The sequence below is a fragment of the Leptinotarsa decemlineata genome, unplaced genomic scaffold, assembly GCF_025532065.1.
Source record: "Leptinotarsa decemlineata unplaced genomic scaffold, Ldec_3_MD MMD2_tig00000690_RagTag_RagTag, whole genome shotgun sequence".
NCBI lineage: Eukaryota > Metazoa > Arthropoda > Insecta > Coleoptera > Chrysomelidae > Leptinotarsa > Leptinotarsa decemlineata.
Window position 1 is genome coordinate 2,365,760 of NW_027412554.1, and position 24,813 is coordinate 2,390,572.

A 24,813-nucleotide genomic window follows, 5' to 3' on the forward strand; every position below is an offset into this window, starting at 1 on the left:
ACTCATAGCCCACCCATAAATATTGTTCACATCTAAATAAAGAATATACTTAGATGACTTTGAAGGATCATAATTCGGCATATATTTATTGTTAGTCTCTGAAAATCGGTTGCTGCGAACAGATATTCCACCTCTTATGCTTTTTTCTTTCTATGAATAAAATCATATCAACATCCTTCAATAATTCTAATTCACACTTTATATGCTTCAACATGCAATCCCACGTATATCCAGGCATAATATAATACCACGCTAGCTCTAAGTGGTATGTATGTATCTCGACATTTTTGCCTGAACTGCTCAAAAATATCTCCAAGAAGTAAAATGTCTGTTTTTAAATACAAGTCGCTGTATTCCCCCAAATTTTTACATCTGAAAGTATTCCAAACCTTCTGAGCATGGGCATACTTTTTTTGCTAATGTGTTCATCACACAATTTATTATAAAAATGTTCAATTGATGGTATTGAAGTTTCCTCCAATTTATCCAAACTATCAATATAATCATAACAAAATACACCTTTACAACTCAATAAATGAAATGCATCATCATCCAAGCAACTGAATTCTCGTTTAAGTAGTTTTTTTTTCAGATACATCTAAAATTGCAGCAAAATTCATCGAGGGAAGCTCCTAAAAATCTTGATGAATCTATGAATCTGAGTTTGATATCGTTTTCATCTGAATGTAGAGTGGAAGAAATATACTTTTCCTTATTAATGGGTAGTAGGGTCAATTGACCTCGTTCACATAAATCGCTAATCATAAAATGACTATCATACCCACTCAAATTATGAAAAACTACGGTAACTTCGATGACGTTATTTTTTACATTTAGGTTTGGGAGAATTGGATACAGTAACTTCGAGATTATTCGAAAACAATAATCGTTGTAGCACTAAAATACCAAAATATCACTTGTAAAATTTGTTACGGAGCAAACAAAAATGATTGGTCGCAGTAATAGTTCCAAATCAGTTTCTATGGGGAAATCTCACCCGCATTCATCGAATAAAAATGTTTCTCATACAAAATCGATTCCCAACATCAACTACACATTATTAGCGCGAGAATCAAAATCAAGTTCTAGTGATATACATAATATGATCTCACAAAAACCCAAGGTTGGGGTTACTGGCTGTCAGATGTGTACCACACACGAATCCCATGTTTTGTATTACTGCCATACATACAAAAAAATGAAAACTGAAGATAGGTGGACTTACGTTAAATCTAAAAAACTTTGTTTTAATTGTCTGTCCCACTTGCATATGAGTAACGTCTGTCAGTCTGGTAAGAGCTGTCAAATAGAAGGTTGTACTAGGCGGCATCACAGTACACTTCACTATTCACACAACTCCAATACATCCAATATCGATTCAAGCGCATCTTTGAATGAAAATTCTTTCAATTTCTCATTCTACACCCGCTCAAGCTATTACTTCAATTGAAAATACTTGTCAAAAATTTTGTTCTACTGATAGTTTTCGTGATATTAGTATGCCCTCGAGAATTTTACTTGCCACACTTACTGTTTTAGCTAAAGATTCACGTGGTAAAACCCACGAACTTCGAGGTATTCTTGATTCAGGTTCGCAATCGCACTTTATCACACACAAGACTTGTCGCAAATTAGGGCTCGTATCGGAATCTATACCGTGTATTGTGAAAGGTATTGGTTCTTCTCCACTAAATGTCTCTGACAGCACAATCCTCAAATTTTATTCACGCCTTGACAGTACACATAGGTATGTAGCACATGCACTTGTAGTCGAGAGTTTGAGTGAAAAACTCCCGACTACACCTGTATCACTAGCACATCTCAAGCACCTGAGAGGTCTAACACTTGCTCATATGCATTTCAATGAACCACTTGAAGTAGATCTACTCTTTGGAGCAGAACTTAGGCCATTCATTATTGGCACAAATAAAGTAATAGGTCCAGCGAATAGTCCTGTAGCTTTAGAAACTACACTAGGTTATGTGATAATGGGTCGTGCAGCTATTGATACAGCGACAAGGTCTGATTCGGTCTGTTTTTTCTCACGTTTTCAGACTATGCAATGCAAGTTCCACTTGAAGAACTTGTTTGTAGATTCTCGGAACTAGAAAATGTACCCACAAACAGGCTAATGGGAACAGATGACGCAAAATGTGAAAAATTTTTCGTGGATACTTACATTCGCAACGCTGATGGAACATTCACTGTTCGTCTTCCTTTTGGCAAATCGCCTGAACTTTTGGGTCCATCCAAGGATGCTTGTGTAGCTAAATGTATTTCGCTCGAACGCAGACTTTATAAGAATCCATCTTTACGCTCATTATATTCAAAGACGATGGAGGAGTATTTTCAGGATGGAACTGCATCACCAGTTGGACACATACATGAGGTTCCAGATGATTGTGCATACTATTTACTTCATCATATAGTCCATCGTCCTCATCATCCAACCACACCTCTACGCATTGTATTCAATGCCTATGCACCAACAAGCACATCATTCTCCCTAAATGACTTGCCGGAACAATTTCGTCTACATTCAACATTTGATTTTGATCAAGTACACTATTCCAAAGTTCTTGGTGTCCAGTGGGTAACCCACATGGATATATAGAAGGATTATAGAAGCTCACTCTCTTTGTTGAGAGGTTTGTTCATTGATCGTCACATAGGGTTAGTTGAAGGCGCACAGACAACATTGGAAGGCTTTGCTGATAGCTCTGCGTGTGCCTACGGTGCTTGCGTTTATGTACACTCCTTTACTCGATATTCTAAACCCGTCGTGAAACTGCTTTGCGCCAAATCAAAAGTTGCACCAAAACAAATGGTCACAATCCCAAGACTCGAGTTATGAGCCGCTTTGTTGCTCTCAAAATTGATGAAATCCGTCATTGAAAGTTATGCCTCTAGACATAAGTTTCAATCAATATTTGCATTCACGGATTCCAAAGTCGCTTGATATTGGACATGTTCAGATCCGTCAAGGTGGAAAATCTTTGTAGGAAATCGCATCGCACAAATTCATGAAAATGACGCTCCTCAGCATTGGTGTCATGTGTTGTGAGAAAATAATCCTGCTGATATCTTGTCAAGAGGTACAACACCCCAGGTTCTTATTTCAGATTCAATTATGGTGGAATGGTCCATCATGGCTTGCAGAAATTGAATCGAATTGGCCTCTGGACACGAAAGATGAATCTTTAGAAATACCAGAAATGGAAACTAAAGTCACTGTATTCGTTGCCACTACGCTACCTGAAAATATTCTATCGAACCTGTTGGATCGTGTTTCTACGTTGAGAAAATTGTTACGAATAACAGCATATATTTTCAGAGCATGTACACGCATAAATTTGAGGGTTCCCTTCATAAAACGGGAAGAATTGCAGAGGGCAATGCAATTTTGGATTCAAAACATCCAGGTGCAATTTTATAGTAATGAAATATCAAAATTGCGCAATAAATTAACAATTAACAGTCATATACGCTATCTAGACCCGTTTTTGAGTGAAGATATTCTTAGGGTTGGAGGTCGACTTCAAAACGCACTAAATTTATCCCATCAACAACGGCATCCCATATTACTTCCATCAAAAGGAAAGTTTGTAGATCTTGTTATTGATCAATACCATGTTGATTCTCTTCATGCGGGATAGCAAATTGTTCTTTCACAAATTCGGCAAAAATATTGGATTCCACATGCAATCACACGTATTCGTGCTCAAATTCATCGCTGCAATACTTGTTTTCGTACACGCCCAAAACCATCAATACCAAAAATGGCTCCACTTCCTGGATTTAGAGTTGAAAAATCTTATGTTTTTGAACGTGTTGGGGTTGATTATCCTGGTCCTTTTTCCATCACACCGTACCGACGGCGAGGACAACGCTTTTTGACTAAAGCATACATATGTTTTTTTGTGTGTCTTTCAGTGAAAGCTATACACATAGAACTTGCTTCTGATTTGTCAACAGAATGTTTTCTTGCCGCACTAACACTTCATTTCTCGCAGAGGTTCGTGTTCATTAAATTTGTCAGATGGAGGTACAAATTTTATTGGGGCACGTAGGAAATTGAACGAAATAGAGAAGCTGATCAATTCTACTTCATTCCAATCGTATGTTGGCTCAGAATTGGCTGGAAAAGGGGTTGAGTGGAAAATTAACCCGCCAAATGGGCCCTGGTTTGGAGGAATTTGGGAGGCTAACATTAACAACAACAACATTAAAAGTGTTGAAGGACATCTTCAACGCTTCATTGGCTCACGTATGAAGAATTCAACACCGTACTTGTTTAGATTGAGGCAGTGTTGAAGAGCAGACCATTGTGTTTATTGAATGATGATCCTCTAGCTCCTACTGCATTAACGCCTTCACATTTTCTCACCGTAAGTGCAACATTAGATAAACATCCAGCACAAAATGTTTAGGATGTGCCGCTAAATCGTCTCACACGCTACCAAATCATGGATCGCATCGTTCAAAATTATTGGAAACGGTGGCGTACTGAATATCTTCATACCCTACACGAAATCCATTAAAGAAGGAACTGTTGTAGTTCTCATGAAGGATAATGTTCCTCCCTTACGTTGGCCCCTTGGAGTCTTCGAAAAGGTTTACCCAGGTAATGATGGTGAAATTAGGGTAGTCACCATTCGAACTCACTTTGGAACATACCGCCGCCCTGTGGGCAAAGTTTGTCCGCTTCCAACTCAATAATAGTATTTCTATTGAGTTTATGTTATAGTAATTATTGTAATTATAGTAACTATTGTTTATGTCTCCAATTTTAATTTTCAATTCTTTCTCTTAAATGTAAATTCAGAAACAATGTTTCAGAGTGGAGGGTTATAGAAGCGCAGGCTTTATTGTTGTGTAGACCAGGCTTTACCCTTTGAATAAAAAACAAGGCAACTGGCATAAAAAGTTTGTTTGAAAAAAGTAAAAGAAGATATATTGCAATCGCACGTTGTAAAGAGAAGAGTGGAAGGCTTTTTCCCCGCAATTATATCAAAATCAGTGTTTGAGAGTGTTTTCAAAAACAAATCAACGAAGAGTAATAATTACTTGGTTCCACCGCGTTGAATCGTGCCCGATTATTCATCTGATTATCGGTCAACAAATAGTAGAAAGAAGATCCCATCTTGATTTCCTTCCTTTTCCTTACCTTTTATCACCCTCACCAGAGCGAGAGAGAAAGACGAAAAGAGAGAACGCAGATAAAAACGGGTGAGTTTTTATATATGGTTCATATCGCATTTGAATAATAATTATTTATTTAAGCAATTATCAATCGCACAAACAACCAATTTAAGTGATAGATGACTGTTATATTGAAACACGAAAACGGCTTCAATATTGACGAAACGATAACGAATAAACGCACGCAAAACGGTCGAAACGCACGCAAAACGGCCGAAACGCACGCAAAACGGCCGAAACGCACTCAAAACGGTCGAAACGCATGTAAAACGGTCGTATACTTCACTTTCCCCATTTTCAAAGGTTAACTCCACAATACGTAACTCCTCGACACCTTTGGTGCCATCTCCTCCTTCTCCTTGCTAACTTGGTTAACAAAAGTACGACTTAGTTTCCTTCCGACATGTTGGAACGCTAGACTTCTGTTTTTTTCAACGATGTATTTTAAAACGCCCTGTATATACATTGATACTATTTTTTTCCTGAAATGATGTATTTTGAGACACCCTGTACACGTTGAGGAAAGCACAAGCATGTTGAAGTGTTGAACTGTCATATTTTTTTCTTAAATCTGATTCATCATTCTTCCAACGTCTTCCACGCGAACGACCCGGGTCCAAATCTCATATCGATAAGTTTTTTTCATTTAATTTCACTTAGCTGCCGATGATCATTAGGAGCACGTGACTGGTACGCGACATGGGGGCTCAGGGTGAAGGCCTGAGCGGTGGGGCGAAGTCTCAAGGGGCCCTGAACGGTGATGTGGAGTACTAAGGGGCCGAGGTTAAGGGGGCCCACGCTCTTTGAATCTCTCCGATACTCATTCCATCCTGCGTCGATGACGTCACAAGTTTCTCTCTTCCACTCACTAAAGTTTCTCTCTGAAACACTTACCAGCGACGCATGACCTTGAAGTGTGCCAGAATCGGTGTTGTTCATCTACTGATTTGAATTTCCCGCTGTATACGCGGTAGCTGATTGGTTGACTGAATGACGGCAAAAGTGAAGGAGTGGGCTCTGAAAGTCTAAAGTCCCATTTACACAGAATGGACGTCTGGCAGAGACAGTGTGCTGGGCCTGTGAACTGGGCCTGTGGTGCAAAAAACGCCAGAATGGACCTGCACAAATTTGCACCTGTTTTTCCATAAGGAATGGCTTAGAACTCTTGCAGCTATATTACTTCAATTTTTATATGAAAGTAGTTCTTTCGAGAGGGCTGAAAGTTACTTCTTTCATTTTAAAATTACTTACTTTCTTTGGAAGATTCCAGCATTTTTTTGTACAAAGAAGGAGAAGTAGAAAGCCAAAACCTGTCACTTTCATGCATTCAAAAAAGTGCCGATGGACTTTTTAATAATCGGAATAGTTGTTGAGATTCACCTTAAACTTTTCCTTGTTGATTAACTTCGTGACATGCAGTTTCAGAAATATATTTTCTGATTAAATATAGTTTTTGTGATTGTTTAAGGACAAGTTAGATGGTTGTAAAAAATATGGAGGAAATTTAGTGAAATTGGTCGTTGAAAATTTACCTTTAATTGATCAACCAGGTGTTGAGGTAAAGAGGAAGCAGCAGCTCCAACGTGAATTGCATCATAAGGGCCTAATTCAGCATAGCCTTGCCTACCATCTCCTACAAACAGTTGAACTCGACCTGTTTCTAATAAATCATTGTTTCCCTTTTTTATATTTTCCCTAGAAAGCTCCACTAATTCTACTATGTGGTCTACGCCAACGGCAATACTGAAATGAAATAAAATGAGTAAATAGGTCAGATTCTACGGGTGTGAAAACAGCCGCGGTTTTCCCGCCATGGTTTCGCAATGTGGCAACACTGCGCTCAGAAATATTATGAATATTTCTCTCTCTCTCTCTCTCTCTCTCTCTCTCTCTCTCTCTCTCTCTGTGGCATTCTCCAAACAATAACAACATATCCACTTTTTCACTTTGAGTATACATTATTTTGACGAAAAATTAAACTAAAATTAACGAAAATCAAGAGAAACTTCTACTTTCTGCTCATAAAGCTTATGTCACTGTCATAACCTAGGTGAGCGTTTTGTTCTCCAAAGTGGACTTGATGGAAATAACCGCAAAATATTATGCATCATTCCTATCCATGGCACCCTTGACAAAAGTAAATGAATTTGTATCGAGTATTTTCCTCAGTAATATTTAATTTATGTTCTTATTTGTAATCCAATCGCAAATAAATTAGTATCGTTAGATTTGTCAAAAAATCCTTTTTTCGGAAAGTGCTTGTCAAAAAATGGTCGCCATTTGAAAAATAATAGTTAGACACGAAAATGTTATTTTGTAAACTTGTCTCATTCATATTCAACACACTAGTCACTAAAACTCCGCTATTGCAATTTTCTGATATCACCTGAGGTCCATAGATTAGTTTACGTCCGATCATGGCCACCTAGATGCAATTTTAAAAGTGACTCTGAAAAAATCAAGTAGGCTGAAAAACTTCCGGAAATGTCAGTTTCTGATCCAGAATTGTCTCAGAAATCCAAAAATGTTACAATATACAGGGTGTTCCATTTAAAAATTCAGAACCGGAGCCATTTCCGCTGAAACCGGAAGTGACCGGAAAGTGAAAAATATGTGAAAACTCTCCTCTCCACATACCATTTATCTGTACCAAATCTCGTTTTGATACACCTAATAGTCTAAAAGTTATGACTTGTCTAATAGATTCGTTGACACCCGGTATAAGCATGAAAGAGTTAGAATTCTCAAACGAACAAAGATTTCACTACAGCTCTTTCGAGGGTTGGCTCTCACCATACATCTTAAAATTCTTTTCTGTATTATAAACACCTTTTGAATATGAGCAGAATTGCCCCAAACAATAAGACCATAACTCAGTGTGGACTGAACAAGACCATAATAAGCTAGCTTAAGAGTTTCCAGAGATACTGTTCCTTGTAGTTGTCGAATAACAAAGCAAACACTGCTTAGTTTGGATACAATATGATCTGTATGAACATTCCATGTGAGCTTCTGATCTATGTATACTCCAAGGAATTTACAATATTTTACTTGCTCTATGGACCTATGATCCATTCTTATTAATGGACTATGGTCAAGACTAATATTTTGTTGTTGAAATACCATAAAACAAGTTTTATTGATGTTGACTGATAATCCATTATTCTCGCACCATTGTTGGAATTCGCGCGCACATGTATTGTTAGTTGTAACAGTGCCTGCTAGAGATTTTTCAGCCACCAGCTGGTTTGTATCATCTGCATAGATAATCATTTTGTTATGAGATGTACATGAATATATAATATCATTAATGAAAGCAATAAATAGTGAATGACCTAAAATAGAGCCTTGTGGTACACCAGTTGTTACTTTTAATCGGTTAGATTTCACTTTGTCTACAACCACTATCTGTGACCTATCCTTTAAATAGGATTCTATCCAAGTGTTGGCCACTCCTCGAATACCTATCCTATAAAGTTTCTCTATCAATAATCTGTGATCTATAGTATCAAAAGCCCTACTAAGGTCATAATAAACGGCTATTGGATTTTGTTTTTCATTCAAGCAGTAATAAATATGGTTACATTATTCTTTCATAGCAGTTTCTGTAGATTTTTTATGCCTGAAGCCATGCTGACAATTTAGAATAAGATTATTTTGTTCTATAAAATTGCTTAACCGTGTATTGTAACTGCTTTCGAGGACTTTCGCGAATTGAGATTATATACAGTCTTATTGGAAATTCTTGACTTGTGAAGATTTTCACAAGGTTTATTATAAAAAATATCAGCTTCGAAGAACTCCGAATTTCAAATTTCTTACTACATAAACAATTGAATGGCGCCGTGTACAATGATTTCGTTGTCACCTGGTATAGCAACTTCACAAGGGAAATCGACATGCCCACTTTCTATTCATAAACAACAACAATCAAAAAAAATTGTATTTGTGAAACTGAAATACTCAAAACATGAACAACAGGTATATTTTAGTTTATTTTGATCAATACTAACAATACTAACTTGAATTACGCAGTGGTTTTCACGACGCAACAATCAAACTTTGAATCTTCGCTAATATACATATCTCTTATCCACCTTGCATCAATCTGTTTCACATGTGAAAAACTCGGCAACGTTTAATGGACCTCACTTTGCCTTTATGATGAATTAATATGTGTATATATGTCCTCACATTGTTAGGATCTTTGAAAAATATATATGGACCTCACTTCACTAGGAGAATACTACAATCCTCACTCTGTAGATGTATATTGAAGAAAAAAAGAATTTTTTCTATTCAGATTTTTACGAGTATATTTTCCATTTTTCAATTGTAAAACAGAGGCCGCGGCTAAGTTAGAACATTCCCAGTCAACTCCTTCACCCGGTCCTCACTTGGTTAGGACTGAACTGTGTCCTCACTGCAAGATACGAAAAAAATTCAAGAGACAAAAAAGTTGTATTTCTAATTGCTCAATCCAAAGAAATAATAAAAATTGCACAAAATTCAGTGGCGTACATTTTAAAGTCAAAAATATTCGTTCAAATCCCGCTCGAGACGCCACTGGACTTAATAAACTGAATCACGTTCGGGCTAAATTAGCTCCCTAATGTTATAAATACCATTGCCAAATTACAACAAAATTAGGTAAAGGATATATAAGATATTTACGAATAACTTTTTTTTTATTTTAACACCCTGTATCTTGAGAACGAAGGATTTGCGGATCCATGTTTATATGAACATTTCGTCTTAAAATTACCTAAAGAATCGTCTGTTAAATTTATGGTACATACTTAATTAACAACCTGTATTGGACAGAATTTTTGGTTTCAGACCATGTATTTTCGTTGAAAATAACAACCGTATCATAACCATATGATATAATTCTTGCTTTTACTTTAAAACAGAGTGAAGCATGTATGTAGGCTTGAAAAAGTATTGGACCAAGAACGGTTCCTTGGTGGACCCCTGTTCTTATGGTCATAGTTTCACTTAATGTATCGTTAATTTTAACACATTGTTCCCGATCAGTCAAATAATTGCGAGACATCCAACACTGTCCTACTCACACCAAAGCGCTCCAGTACGTTTAGAAGTATTTCATGATCAAGAGTGTCAAATACATTTGCCAAGTCTAGAAACACTGCCAATACATTTATTGTTTTCATCAAGTCCCTGTGTTATACTCTTGATAACATTTATGTACATAGCATAAGTAGTAGTCATACCAGCACAAAAACCATAATTTTATTTTTGTCAAGAAATTCTACTTATCGAGTGTTTAGACATTTCTCAAAGATCTTACCAAAACTGTTCATTACGCTGATAGGTCTGTAATACTAATTTTGATTTTGGATTTTTATGTTTTATGTTGGTGTGATTATGGATTGATGTGATTATAGAAGATTTGAACTGAGTTGGTATATGTTCCTTGTAGATGATCAAATTGAATAAACATTTAAGGGGTTGCAGAATATATTGGTGGCTCTGTTTAATTACTTCAGTAGTTATTCCGTCTATACCAGGGGAAGTGTTATTTTTTAATGTAGATATATGCTCTTTCAATTAATTTTCTGTTATTGCAGAAAAACGAAAAAAAATTGAAATGTTAATAAAAGATGAAAATAAAAAAATATTATTAACAAAAAATGAAAAATAAAAATTAAAAGATTCCAAACCAAGTTACGTAACGACGTTTCGATTGTTAGTATCCACAATCGACGATTGTGCATTTCTTGATGAGTATCAAGAAATGATTTTGAATTGGGGTGAAAATAACCAGGTATAATTCAACGAAAACACAGGCATCGGTTTTCTCCAAAAAATAAATGTTTCCTAACCGGACATAATAATGTCAGGTCAGACATTTTCACTTTCCGCTTCAATAAGTTTTTTGGGGGGTTAAAATGGATGGCAATATGTCTTGGCACAATCATGTCGCTGGAATTGCAAAGGCTGCTTTGGAACATTGTTCCGAACCAGAAAACTATATACACCACAGCAACTTTTGATGCTTTATAAAGCTCAGATCAGGCCTTGGAGTATTGTTCTCATGTATGGAGCTCCGCCCCCAAACAACCTTGAAGTTGCTGGATTCCATCCAGAAAAGAGCTATCCGCCTGATTGGAAACGCTAACATCACGTGCAACTTTGATAGCCTGGAACATCGAAGAGATTTATCTCTCTTCTATAAATACTTTCACGGGGGTGTTCAAGTGACTTGGCACATTTGATTCCACCAAGAGCGGTACATATCAGAAATACGCGACGGACTGTGGCTGCTCATCGTTTTGAGGTTCAACTCAGTACACCTCGAACTTCACTGTTCAAAAACTCCTTCATCTAGAGAACTGCGTTTATGTGAAATAAACTTTCAGAGAACGTTTTTCCAAATGGATTTGATCTTCAGCGATTCCAATCCAATGTGAATCCCTACTTTCGCCCAGGCACCGCTCTGAAAGAGCTTTAAAGATTTTCTTGTAGTGCTCAACTGAAGTTGAGTTTTTGATTTTGATTTTTCATTTGTTATTCAAAATCTAGATTAATTCGACTTATTAAGTAGAATATAACTATTTATTATTATAATTCATTTATTTTATATTCTTTTATAAGGAAATATCTCGTACTTGAGATGAAGTTTATATACTTTATTTTATCGAATTTATTTGGATGACATTATTTGAAAATTTTATTTATTTACCTACTGAATTTGAGTTTTTGATATTTCGTTTTTGGTAATGTGCTCAACTTCTAAACAAATATAGTTCATAATTTTAAGACGGCGGATAGTAATGGTCGCCCTTCACTTGCTTCTAGTGAAAATGATGTTTTAACTTGTAAACTTTGCTCAAAAAAAGTTGTAGCGAAAGTGCGGTGCATAAAACTCTTTCACCCAGCTTGTTTTAAATAATCCAGGTACCAAAAAACCCCGATTATGAAACGACCGGTGGACAAAACGACACACTTATTGAAAATCATTTCTGGAAGAAGAAAACAGACTACTCAGAACAATGCTGACAAAAATATAATAATTTGTGACAAGGAGAAACTTATCTAGTTGCTACAGGATAAAATAACATTGTTAGAGACAAACCCAGCAAAAACTGTACCAAACCATATAGAATCAACAAAAAGTGTAAATAACAACTCAACAAAAAGACAAACATAAAAATAGCTGAAGCTACAAAACCTATCTGGAGTGCTCCGTCAACAAAACAAAGTCAGATGAGTGTGAAATCTAATTTACAGGGAGTATCAAGTATTGGAGAACAACAAGTAGCAGCCGAGATCCTGAAATTAGAATCTTTAAAAAATTTAAACGACGAAAAATGATACTGAACGTCAAGTAATTGGAAAAGCTACAGATCTAGAGGAGAAAAATGGCGAAGAAGTGGAAAATATTTTCACTATGGTAACCAGACATAAAATAGGCAGTGGCCAAAGAGATGAATACTTACAGGGACTTGAAAAAAAACGAGAAAAAAATTTGGCTTTTTGTTTCCAAGGTATCAGATAAAATAAAAGGAAATGATATTAGTAACTTTATCAAAAAAAGTATTCAATGTGCTGACGTCCATGTGAAGAGACTCGCCACACGGATTGTCAGGAGAGACAGTGAAGCCTTCATGGTTGAAGTAAAGCCAGAGTACCAGAATCAATCTGGCCCAAAAACATATGTTTTTGTTGCTTCAACTTCAGACTAGGGCAACAATAGCCTCAGCCCCCACGCAGAGGGATGCGTAACTAGTTCCCAAAATTCTAGTCTACAGTTATTGCACTTAAATACTCAAAGTTTAGCGAATAAACTGAATATAATTGAGATGTACTGTCAAACCAATAATTCAACATTCCTGTGCATATCTGAACATTGGATGTGTGAAAACAGAATGACTAATTTAAATCTAACAAATTACAGGCTAGTATCCAGTTTCTCCAGGATCAGGAGTGAACATGGTGGCACTGCAATTTTTGCAAATTCACAATTTCTCGAAGATAATATCTGTAAGTCAGTTCCATACTTATCAAGCTGCTCACTGGAGGTACATTTCAAGTTTTAGCCATTGAAGTAAACAAAAAACTTTATAAAGGAACTTTATATTGTAGTCCATATAATGATTCAGGAATAGTTACATTTCTCAATACATTAGTCCTCATCCTTGACTATATGATAGCAAGATATACAAACATATTAATATGCGGATATTTTATTTATAGACTTCAAGGGAGAAAGTCATTACAAAAAACAACTTTTTGATATATTTGGAATGTTTCAGCTTGAGTTACCATACTGTGATCCAACACATGTTGCAAAGTATGGTGAGCTAGTAACTAGTAGTGTCACTAATATAATGCCCATCTCTTGTAAAGTTGTAGATGTAGGCATCTCAGATCATTATGCTCAAATATTGACATGGAACAAAAATAAAATAAATAAGGCAAATATCGAAACAAATTATATCATCACTCGAAGGATAAATGAGCAGTCTCTTTCAGAATTCAAATCCTTAATACAAGCAGACACTTTCTATTATAAAGAGGATGAAACTGTGGATGTCATGTTCAATTATTTTATCGTGCATTTTCAGTGATGTTTGGATGTAACAATTCCTAAACAAAAAATTAAACCAAAGAAACATTCCAAAACCGAGAAATTACCATTCCCAAGAGATCTTCATAAAGACCTAGAAAATCTCAAACAACTCAACTGGCTACGGAAACATTCAAATGACTGAACCATTCATAATTATTATAAAATAACTAAGAAGCAAATGGATAACAAAATTTCTTGTATAAAAAAGAACTATTATTCCAATACAGTTGCCTCCTCTGATAACAAGGCAAAAGCTCTGTGGAATTTGGTAAATATCAAGACTAACCACAAAAAAAAACAGGAAATCACCTTAAATGTAGATAATGAAATATTAGCAGATAAAACACAGGTAACAAATATTTTTAGGAAGCACTTTGCAAATTCTGTTAGGGAGAAGCTAGACTCTACTAACCTCCCCGTTGATCTGTGCACAAAGTCAGCCCTCACAATTCCTAATTCTATGTTCTTTGCTCCTGTGCCTGAACATGACGTCAAATCTATTGTGTTAGGCTTGATAAAGAAATTTTTCACTGGCATAGATGAAATACCAACAATTCTTCTGAAACAGTCCATTGACAATATTTCAAGTACATTAGCCATCATTATAAATCACTCTGTCATTAGTGGAGTGTTCCCAAATAAATTGAAAATATCAAAAGCAGTTCCAGTATTCATGACTGGGGATACCCAGTGCGTGAAAAACTACAGAGTGATATGTCTGTTGAACTGTTTTTCCAAAATTATGAAAATGGCAGCCTATAATCAAATAACATCATACCTAACTAAGCATAATTTATTAACCCCACGACAGTTCAGATTCCGACCTGGCTATTCTGTCGAAACAGCCTCAGCAGATCTTGTACAATATATACAGTATAGCATCAACAAGAATAAATTTGTGGTGGGACTATTCTTTGATCTGTCTCGTGCATTTTATACAATCAACCTTAGGTATCTACAAATAAAACTGGAAGCTCTAGGCATCCGAGGTCCAATTCAAAAATGGATCGAGTCATATATGTCTGGTAGATCTCTTAAGGTGCAGGTTGGGAAGCAGTTCTCCGAGATACAGGCTAAAATAGATAACGTAATAACAGAATTTACATACTGGTGTGAAGTAAATCACCTTATCAATAATGCAAAGAAAATGGTCTCCATTGAATTCACTAGTACCTTAAAGCGCAGTAATAAATTATCAATAAATGTTTGTAAAAAACTCAACAAGCTCTACTTTGCATTTATTACTCTGAAATCAAACTTTCATAGGCACCACCTACTAAACCTATATTATTCTTTAATATACAGTATCATTAGTAGTAACATCATTGTGTGGGGAAGAGCTACAGACACATGCATAATTTTCATATCACAAAAGAAAATCATAAGGTTAATATATGATTTGGACTAAACGTACAGAAACACGTTCATTGAAAACATATCCTAACACTAACATATATCTAACTCTACAAATTGTTGATATATATATATATATATATATATATATATATATATATATATATATATATATATATATATATATATATATATATACCTAACAGAATGCTAAAAATATGAACAGAAACAGTGACTACCATGAATATAATACCAGACAGTAGAATGACTTCCATTTGTTCAATCTTTTGCCCGAAGACTTGAAATTCATTACCAATATGAAACATTTCAAACTATCTTTGAAAAAGTGTCTCATCCGCCATGCCTTTTACTCATTAGACGACTATAAACAACTTCGCGACTAGGCAGTTATGTTTCAATGTATTTTAACATGTGTTATATTTAAATACTTTATTTTATTTAATTTGTAACAAGGATATTTGTGATGTTTTTTTCTTAATGTTTATATCCAATGAGATTTTTTTTCTTTCTTTATGTACTATGACATCTCATATTGACAGGCAAATAACAGTGCGAGAGTAGCGATTGGGTCAATTTAGTTAATCCACAATTCAATAAAAAGAGGCACCTGTGATTACAAGTATCATCTGCAAATCTGCAATAATTTACATGTGAGTAAGACCATGCTGTGGATATTAGTGTTCATAATGATCAAGAATGAATAGTGATAGTGAAATGGATATCAGAAAAACTCCCACAGAGCTGCAGGAACTCACAATTATAGTTGGATTTACTATCATAGAAATCACAAATTCTATATGAAAATCAATACAACTTATTCAACAACTGGCGTCACAAACACAATATCGAGAATTTTTGAGTAAATGTTATTACGGCCTATTTTTCTCGTAAGGCTGGCAATAATTATGTCATCGATGCTATGGTCAATATAATCTATTCGGAATTCCACATTAACCATCAAGGAAAACGTTGATATATCCAGATTTCTAAAACTTATTCCATTTTTGAAAAAACAAGGCATTGGGTACAAAGAGAAAAATCTTGGAGTATTCAGTTGAGATGAAATATAAAAAAATAATTTCAACAGTATTTTGAGTACTCTAAAACTTACCCTTTTTTGCCTAATATAACAGACATACAGGCTGTCAAATACCCACTTCCTGATCCAACATCCAAAGCTCTTGTGCCCATTTCCAATCTATCTTTCAAAAGTTCTAAGGCATGAGCATGCATATGCGGTGCACTTATGGTAACACCAAATCCAATACATTGAGGAGCATCCATGTAGGGATTATTTTTGGAATAATTACCCCTGTCCACAGATAACATAGCATTCTGAACAGAGTCACTTCTGATAATACCATTCACTGAAATGTTTTCACTGTAAGCAAATTCAGAATAATACAGAAAAACAACATTTTAAATTCCTAACAAGATCTGAATTATTTTTGCCGTGAGATCTCCAAGCCATCCCAATCCAAAATTATATTATTTTGAATTATTAAAACACCTCAATTTTTTAAATTCTGACAATGGACCAGTACTGTTGTTGCTAATAGAAACAAATGTAACACAAACTACTTTAGGGTAAGTGGTTTGTGCATATAACACATTATTCCAAGAAAAGTTACATTTGACCTTTGAATCAATCAAAGACTACACCGAGTTCTCTCTCTCTCTATTTTGGATGGTCGTTGCTTAGTTAGGTTAGGATTTTTCGAGCGCGAAATTCGAACTCAGGTCCATCACGGAAACCTGTCATTTAATTTCCCATGTAAATCTTATGGGACTAAAAATTCTTCGACTTTGTCGCCTTTTTTCAGGTATTCAATTTCATTCATTAGAACTGATTTTACATAAAAAATATGAAATGGAGTTTCCTTTACCTGTTTGATACAAAATAATTAAAAAATATGGATAATTTTCTATAAATTTGTCAATATAAAAATGCATTGCAAAATTCATGGAACGCATGTCTTAGATTGAAGAGTGGTGGGGCAACAAAGTTAGCGGGATATTTAAAATTCACGTGTTAATACCAACAAAGTTGAGCTGGAGAAATGTTATTTCGAAAATCTGAAAATGGTGCATTGTTTTGCTCCTGGGGTGAGTGGCGGGGGATCACTGTCTCTCTCTTATGGGTGTTTGACAGTCCCCCGGTGCAGACCACACGGCACTCACCCAGTAAAGTTATCGGTCAACCACCCTATCCCGCATCTATCCCGCATCTGCGGGCAACAGGCGTTGGCCGATTTCAAGCTAGATGTGTGGGAGAGGTGTCTCACAAGAGCCCTCGGCGGTTACTCATCCAACGCTGGAAAGGTAGCTTTCCTAACATGAGTGCCCCTTGGGGTAACGTAAGGGTATGCGGTGCAGACCACACGGCGTACACCCAAAAGTTGTTGATGAACCGCCCTATCCCGCACCTATACGGGTAATGGGCGCGACATCTTCAACATATGATGTGTGGTAGAGGATGCTCGTGAGAGTCCTCGACGGTTACTCATCAAACGTTGGAAAGGGAACTTTCCTAACATGAGTTCTAGGGGGGAGGTGAGTGCCCACTCGCGGCTGGAGGCTAGTGAGCCTCATCTCCAACTGGCGTTGGCCTCTTAGGGGCAGCGGCTCCGCTAGCGGGTAAAGGGATACAGGGCTGCGGTAATCCATTCATGAGTGCATTGCAGCCCCATTATGAGGCACTGGACGGCTTATGCTGTTCCGTGATCCTCGCCTGCTTCTGTACGGATCCAAGCGTTCGAGGTGTCGGGGCTTGCGGTCCTTCCGGGCTCTAGTATTCGAGTCTAGCCTTGGAGGGCACCAAGGCAGACGCTTGAGGTGTCGGAACCCGCATGGACGGAGCTACTAGTATCCGAGCTTAGGACCCCGACCGGCCACTTCCGGGACCATATTCCCAATTGATTTGGCATGGCTGGCGGGGGCAGGTGTGCGACGCGAGCACTCTCTGGCGAAAGAAGAGCTTAGTTAACTTGTACGAACGTTCGGTCGAACGCTGCCGATGGCCCTGTCTCTTGGTTAGCCACACTAAGTAGATGTAAGGAAGCAATTCCGGGTTCGGTGAGCGGGAGGAAGCCCTGCGAAATCCTGTTGGTGTGGGGTGAGGGGCGGTACCCGCAAGGATTTCCCGAAAATCCACCCCTCCACGCCCGATCGCATCCAACGCCAGGGTACGTCTGGGGGGCCTAACCGGCCCCCCAGGCCCCCCGGTGCGGTCGTAACTATGACTCTCTTACACTCCACTCACAGCAATTACTCCAAGCAATTACAACATGTTTACAATTCCTAGGAACGAAAAATAAGCAAAAATATATAAAAATACTAATAACTCATAAAGTTGAGAATTAATTTTCCCCACTTAGATCTTGCCACTCGATTTAATTGCAGCCCAACAACTATTACAAATATTTTTTTCATCTGGGTTCTCCTTATACATGAAACACTTTACAGTGAGTTCATGACGAAACTCCCATCAAGATGTAAAATTATAACATGTCTCCCTAATTCTTTCTCATCATTTACCAACTGCAGAGGTAAAAATTACAAACCCAAAGGATATGAATATGAAGAAACAAACTTACAGCAATTATAAGCATGCAAATACTCATAAAGTATTGGTGCATGCAAATACTCATAAAGTATACTCATAAAGTATGACGTTACAGCATTTGTAAGTAACATGTTTCCTGGTTCAACGTCAGACAAGCAAATAGTTTTGATGAGTAAATTGAATAATCATTTAGAATCAGGATGTTTTAAAGCCTGGAGTGACTATTAATGTGCCTCCATTTCTAATGAGCAATCAGTTAACTGAAAGTGATTCCATGAGGACATTAGAGATAGCAAGAGCCAGAATTCACATAGAGCGGACAAATGCAAAAATTTTAGAATTTTGAATTCAATTCCTGATTCAATGAAGAAATTCTCTTCTGCAATATTTCAAGTTATATGTTCTCTCGTTAACTTACAAAACCCTTTAGTCAAAAATATTGTAGAGGAAAATGAATGAATTTTCATTTTACCTATTTTTAAGAAACCATTGAATGTTAAGTTTTTACTTTTCCAGAGTTTTTAGTTTTTAATAGAATTACTTTCTTTTATAGATTTATTTACGTGTACTGAAATGAAAGATGATTTAATTTGGGTTTTTCATATAACTATTTTTCAACTTTTTTTCTCTAAGTCAATAATGAAAAAAATACAAACTGTCTATGCTTTGGCGTTGAAATAAATTGAGCTGAACAATTTCACTGCCATTATATCAACTTGTTATATACTTCCTGCATATGAATTAATTTAGGATTATTTCACAATATATCTGATATGAATTTTTTTAAAAAAATCAGCAAATTAATTAATTACATGTTTTCTCATTCATCTCAGAATACAAAACAAGCAGTAACTGCATCAAGTAAATGAATAGCAAATGTGCTGTAGGTATATTGATATTTACAAATTATCCTAGCTAATGTTTTTCTGTGATAATATGACTGTGTTGGCTGGAAGATTTAGTCGATGGCCTTTTGGTATTCACCAATAAAGTACTTGTATTATTATAATTATTACGACTTTGATAAATATCTGTGACTGTGAAGAATGATTTACTTTTAGTATAAAGAAACATCACATTTTCCAATATTAGTAAACAATGTCAAAATTAATTTGCATATATTGAAAAATAATAAATACAATACAACATGAGCTTATATAAGTGAGATATTCATTCAAATAAAACTCTTTCAGTAAACAAATATTTTTTCCCGACTCTTATCCTTTTCAATTTTCTTAATGGCAACATCAGCAGTGGTCCATAAAACTAGGTAACAATAGTCTCTTCCAGTAATGTGAAGCTGCCCCTGAATTTGATGATAATAATTATGATCTTTATTGACAATATATTCACCATTTTCACTGAATAAAATGTCACTTTTCTTCAAATTATCTGCCAAGGGGGAGTTCCTTAAGGTATATGGACACTTGACTTCAATTATTCCATCTGAAAAAAGGAGTCCACCTGGAGAGGCCCCCAAAAATCCACAAGTATGTAGCCATAGTCCTGTTCACATGACCTTTGTTCCTATTAGTTATTCAAAAGATTGAATCCCATTAATTTCATTCTGGCGTACCCATTGAATTTGTTTCACCCTTTCCAAGTCATAGCTTCCTAAAAATAAAATTCTGTAAGCATGTTGATCAATATATGGAAAAAAATGCCAATTTTTTTTTTCGAAAATACTTTCATTGAAATGAATCATTTGATGTACAATATGTGTAGAAGATAAGAATTACAATACTTCTATGGAAAAAATATAATAAATTTTACAAATAGTCTCTGTTGACATACATGTCATGTATATCATTCAGAGACGCTTGATTCATTCACAAAAAGGAAGAAATAGTCATACCCATAATTATGCTTCCGAACCCACTCAATAAATAAAATTAATCTTAAATTGCCTTGATTGGAATAAATTATTGGTTATGAATAAAAACTCACTTCGATATCATAGCTCTTGTCCCTCATGCTTGCTTTCACTTTTCCCTTAATGATTTTCAATTCTGCATCAAAATTGCACATTTTTAAATGTCCGGACGAAAGACTCTGTTCACCTCTCTGTATGAATTTCAAATCGTCAGGAAAATAATCATTGATTGCAGATAATTTTATAATATTTGCCATTGTTACTTCAGATTACAAAGTGATTATTACTATTAGAATAGAAGCTTGTCTGAGTTTAGTTTGGAATATGAAGCTTACTTAAGATTACTATGAATTTATATTAATTTTTAATAATTTTAATCATTATCTCGTTTTAGGTTAGTAGTGGAGTGGGAGCGGAATTAGATGACATCTGTGACGTTACGTTTAACTGAATCGATCTACAATAGAAAATTTCTTGAACATCACTAGTTTCATTTCAATATAAAAAAATTATAAAAGAGAATTTCAATGATGTTCTGACATTGATACATTTAGAAATCATGAAGGTATCTAGCTCAAGATGTTTAAGAGCTAACATTCATTATGTACTTGTGTAGTTTCATATTGAATTCAAACCTTCATAAGGTCCCCATGTAAAATTTTTTGAAGTTGGACCTCGCACCAACTTAACTAATGGCACAGTATTTCTATGGTCTATAGAGCAATCCAAACTAAGATGTCTAAAAACCCTGGTGCATCTACTCATACCTGCAAGAGTTTGGGGTGAAATGAGGGATGGCTAACTTGATTAGCAGAGATCAACGTCGTTTCAGATGGCGCAAGCAGTCATTACAGTAAACTGTAATCATTGACCACACAGGGTGATTTGAATTCATATTTAATTCCACATTCATTTTTTATACTGTGCTTTTAGGATAACTTAAGAAGTGAGTTATTGAATTTTTTGTTTCTAAAGTGTTATTGACGAATTGTCAGTATTCGAAAGATAAGTGTCTAAGTTCTGGTGAATTATTAGTTGAAGTTTCTCAACCCAAGCAAAGTTTTGAAGAAATTTCGTGTAACTTTTTTATCCAGCCACAGAAGTCTCAAACTATGTTTTCAGAAAAATTTCGTTTTAGTTTGGACAGAAGCTAATCATGATCTTTGTTAACATGAAATTTCTTATTCGTGTGATAGCAATATTTTATTTATATCACAACTCATAAAACTATTATACAATATTTCCTTCAAGAATCTGATGAAGGTTTCTTACATTTTTTAATTTTATTTCCATCATATTTATATTGCATCAAGAAAAGTGAATCAACAGCGTGCAAGAAACAGTAAAAATTTTTTATTTTCCACTTATTGATACTGGAAATCAGTTTTATTACTAATATACAAACAATAATTACCTACTCATCATTTGAAAAATCAGCTGAATATGTCTATAATCATTAATTTTCACACAATTTACATACATATAATACAGGTCAAATCATTATGAAGCTGGGAAATGATAACTTCCTCATTTTCCCAAAATGTATTTGCAAACTTCACAAAATTATCAAATATATAGGTATGATAGGAAAAAAATTTCAGCAATGAAACATGAGATAATGAATGTGTAACTGTGTTATATATAAATGCAGTGTGTCACAAGAAGTATGCAACAAATTAAAATCTATTTTACTCTGAATGTCACAAAAAAAAGTTGCTTGTGATAGAAGAACAATATAATGAGTAGAAACACAGCTGTTTTCTAATAGATATTCAACCAAAATACATCTACTCATAGTGACTATGGATGTATGTATATCACACCTAGCAGTTCTACTCATGAATCAGGACATTGATTTTCTTATACATACATATCTTGTTACATATACAAAATCACATACACAAAATAAATCAAGATTTACAACAAATCTAAAACTTCACCAACAGATACTAGAACCAAGAACCATTTTCACTTGCCATTAGCTAGATTCAAAGTAACATCATGTGGACCAGAATACATAGGTCCAAAGATATATAATCACCTTCCAGATTATTTAAAAGCCTTGAATAGTTTTTCTCTGTTCAAAAAATTATTAAAAAAATATTTATTAGAAAAATGTTTGTATGCTTTGCAGGAATTCTTTGAATAGTGCATACCTAGTCATCTTAGTTTTAGAGCATGAGCTTGTCTTCCTCTTTTCTCTTCTTTTTTTTTAATTTGTATTGTATTGACACTTCCTACACAATTTTATTGTCCTACTGGAAATAAAGAATTATTATTATTCAAGAGAAGTAGCACTACAGTCCCACCTTGAACTACTCGTGCAACTTTGGGTTCTGCAAATAACTTGAGAGAAATTACAAGGCAAAATTTATTAATTTACAATGGATGTAAGATGATCAATTACCTTCCATTGAACATCAGAGATGTATTGAATAACTTCTTTGGTTCAGAAAGAATGTGAACTATTTATTGTCTGTAAAAAAGTATATTGAACTTTATAAGATTTCTGTAATTATGGTTTTTCAAATTTAGAATTCCAGCATAAATTGAACAAAGTGTAATTCAAATATCTTCCATTATTATTTTATTTAATTTCATTGAGTAATATTTTTTGCTATGATTTCATCACTGATATACTAATTTGACACTTGACCTCCATGCCAATTATCGAGCAATCACAATGTGTTTTTTTTCAGAAAATAGTATCAGTAATAGCCTCCAAACGTTTTTTTCATGTTTCTACGTCAAACCGTTCAAAAGTTAAGTTAGTTTTTTATCGATCTGAGGTGAAATGGTAGGTATTTAATGTCCTTACCAGTGGTAAATTAATTTCCAGTTTCCTTGTGATGGAATTTCTTTTATATTCAGGTTCCCACGAAAAGTAAAATACCTTAATAGTCAGAGAACGCCATGGTTGAATTTCTGCAGACTGCAAGCCTAAAGGAACACCTTCTGAGGCAGTGAATTTCAAAGCTTTGCCGTTTATTGTAAGAACGTGACCTTGGAAAGAGATGTGATGAAAATAGTTTTTTTTTAGAATACAAATACAAAATATCTGATATACTTTAGTTGCTTACTACAACCTTTTACATTGCATGTGTAAAAGAGTTCTTTTTTTAAAGGATGTGCCCATCAATTATGATATACAGGTAGTTTTTTGAAAATATTCAGTTAAATTAAAAAAAAAACATACAGCTGATGAGAGTATCACATCTCAACAGATACTTTCAGATTTTTTGAAATTTGACTCACAGAAAAATTGTATTTTCAAAAAAAAATTATTTTCGAGGGTTCTTACGTCATGCTCTTTAGCACAGCAGATATTCAATCTAGAGATCAAATATGTCCTCACTGCCTCTATTGACAATTTTTCCTTGTGGAGTTCACAACCTACAATATTTTTGGGAGAAAAGTTTGACAATTTGCTTAAAATTACTGAAAGGCAATTTCTTTTAAGTTCCCTCTCAAAAATATTTGATATTGTGGCTTCAACATCGTGAAGAAAACTTTTGATTTTTTGTGATGGATATGTTAAAAATCTCCTGCTCTTGTTTCTCATGAGGGAATTGAATATTTCAGTTCCCTTCCCCTATATCGAATCCACACATTCTCCACATTTGGTGTTGCCTTCAATTTTTTTTGCAACATATGCACAGAAATAAGCAAAAGCTACATCAATAACTGAAAAGTTCTCTTCAGTTTCGGAGATATTTTCTTCTATTTCAATATAGAATATAAATTTTTGCTTTTTTTCTTTCAGATCTCCAATATGAAGAAGGGATTTCATCATTTCTCCTCCACTAACATTACTTTCCCTGGGCGGTTTTATCAGAAAATAGAGGGACATCAGGCGGAATATTTGTCCAACTTGAATTGACTCGGGATGAGTATTGCATCCACCTGCAGCTCTCATCATCCCAAAAAGTGCTGAAAATGATAACAACTGTTATGGATATGTGAACATTATCACCTCCAAATGATCTTGGTTCAATCTGGATGTCAAGTATTTGAAACCAAGATAGGGTTAGGAATATTCTCTAGTTGAATACTGCTAGAATTTACCAATGTAGGTTTTGGGACAGAGTCTAGTGAATCGGGTAGAATACTACAGGATGGACCAGGAAAAACGTTTAGCGAAAGTTTAGGAGCGGTTTCACTGAAAAATAAAAAATATCAAAATACGTATTTTTATTATAAAAA

At 35.2% G+C, this 24,813-nt stretch overlaps 1 protein-coding gene and 1 long non-coding RNA gene across 2 annotated transcripts in view; one reads left to right on the forward strand and one right to left on the reverse strand.

Annotated features, from left to right (window-relative positions):
* Pcmt (Protein-L-isoaspartate (D-aspartate) O-methyltransferase) overlaps positions 1-16,829 on the reverse strand; it is a 53,442-nt gene extending 36,613 nt beyond the window's left edge. Inside the window, exons 1-3 of the mRNA XM_074174677.1 lie at positions 16,589-16,829; positions 16,284-16,539; positions 6,735-6,945 (exon numbers count right to left, since the gene is read on the reverse strand). Of these exons, the coding sequence (XP_074030778.1) occupies positions 6,735-6,945; positions 16,284-16,539; positions 16,589-16,643 (522 nt within the window). The 5' untranslated portion in view covers positions 16,644-16,829. The remainder of the gene's footprint in view (positions 1-6,734; positions 6,946-16,283; positions 16,540-16,588) is intronic.
* A 6,396-nt stretch (positions 16,830-23,225) lies between these two features.
* Positions 23,226-24,792, forward strand: LOC141482089 (uncharacterized). Its single transcript, XR_012465329.1, has 2 exons — positions 23,226-23,407; positions 24,374-24,792. It is a non-coding gene; the product is annotated as an uncharacterized lncRNA (long non-coding RNA).
* Positions 24,793-24,813: the final 21 nt, after the last annotated feature.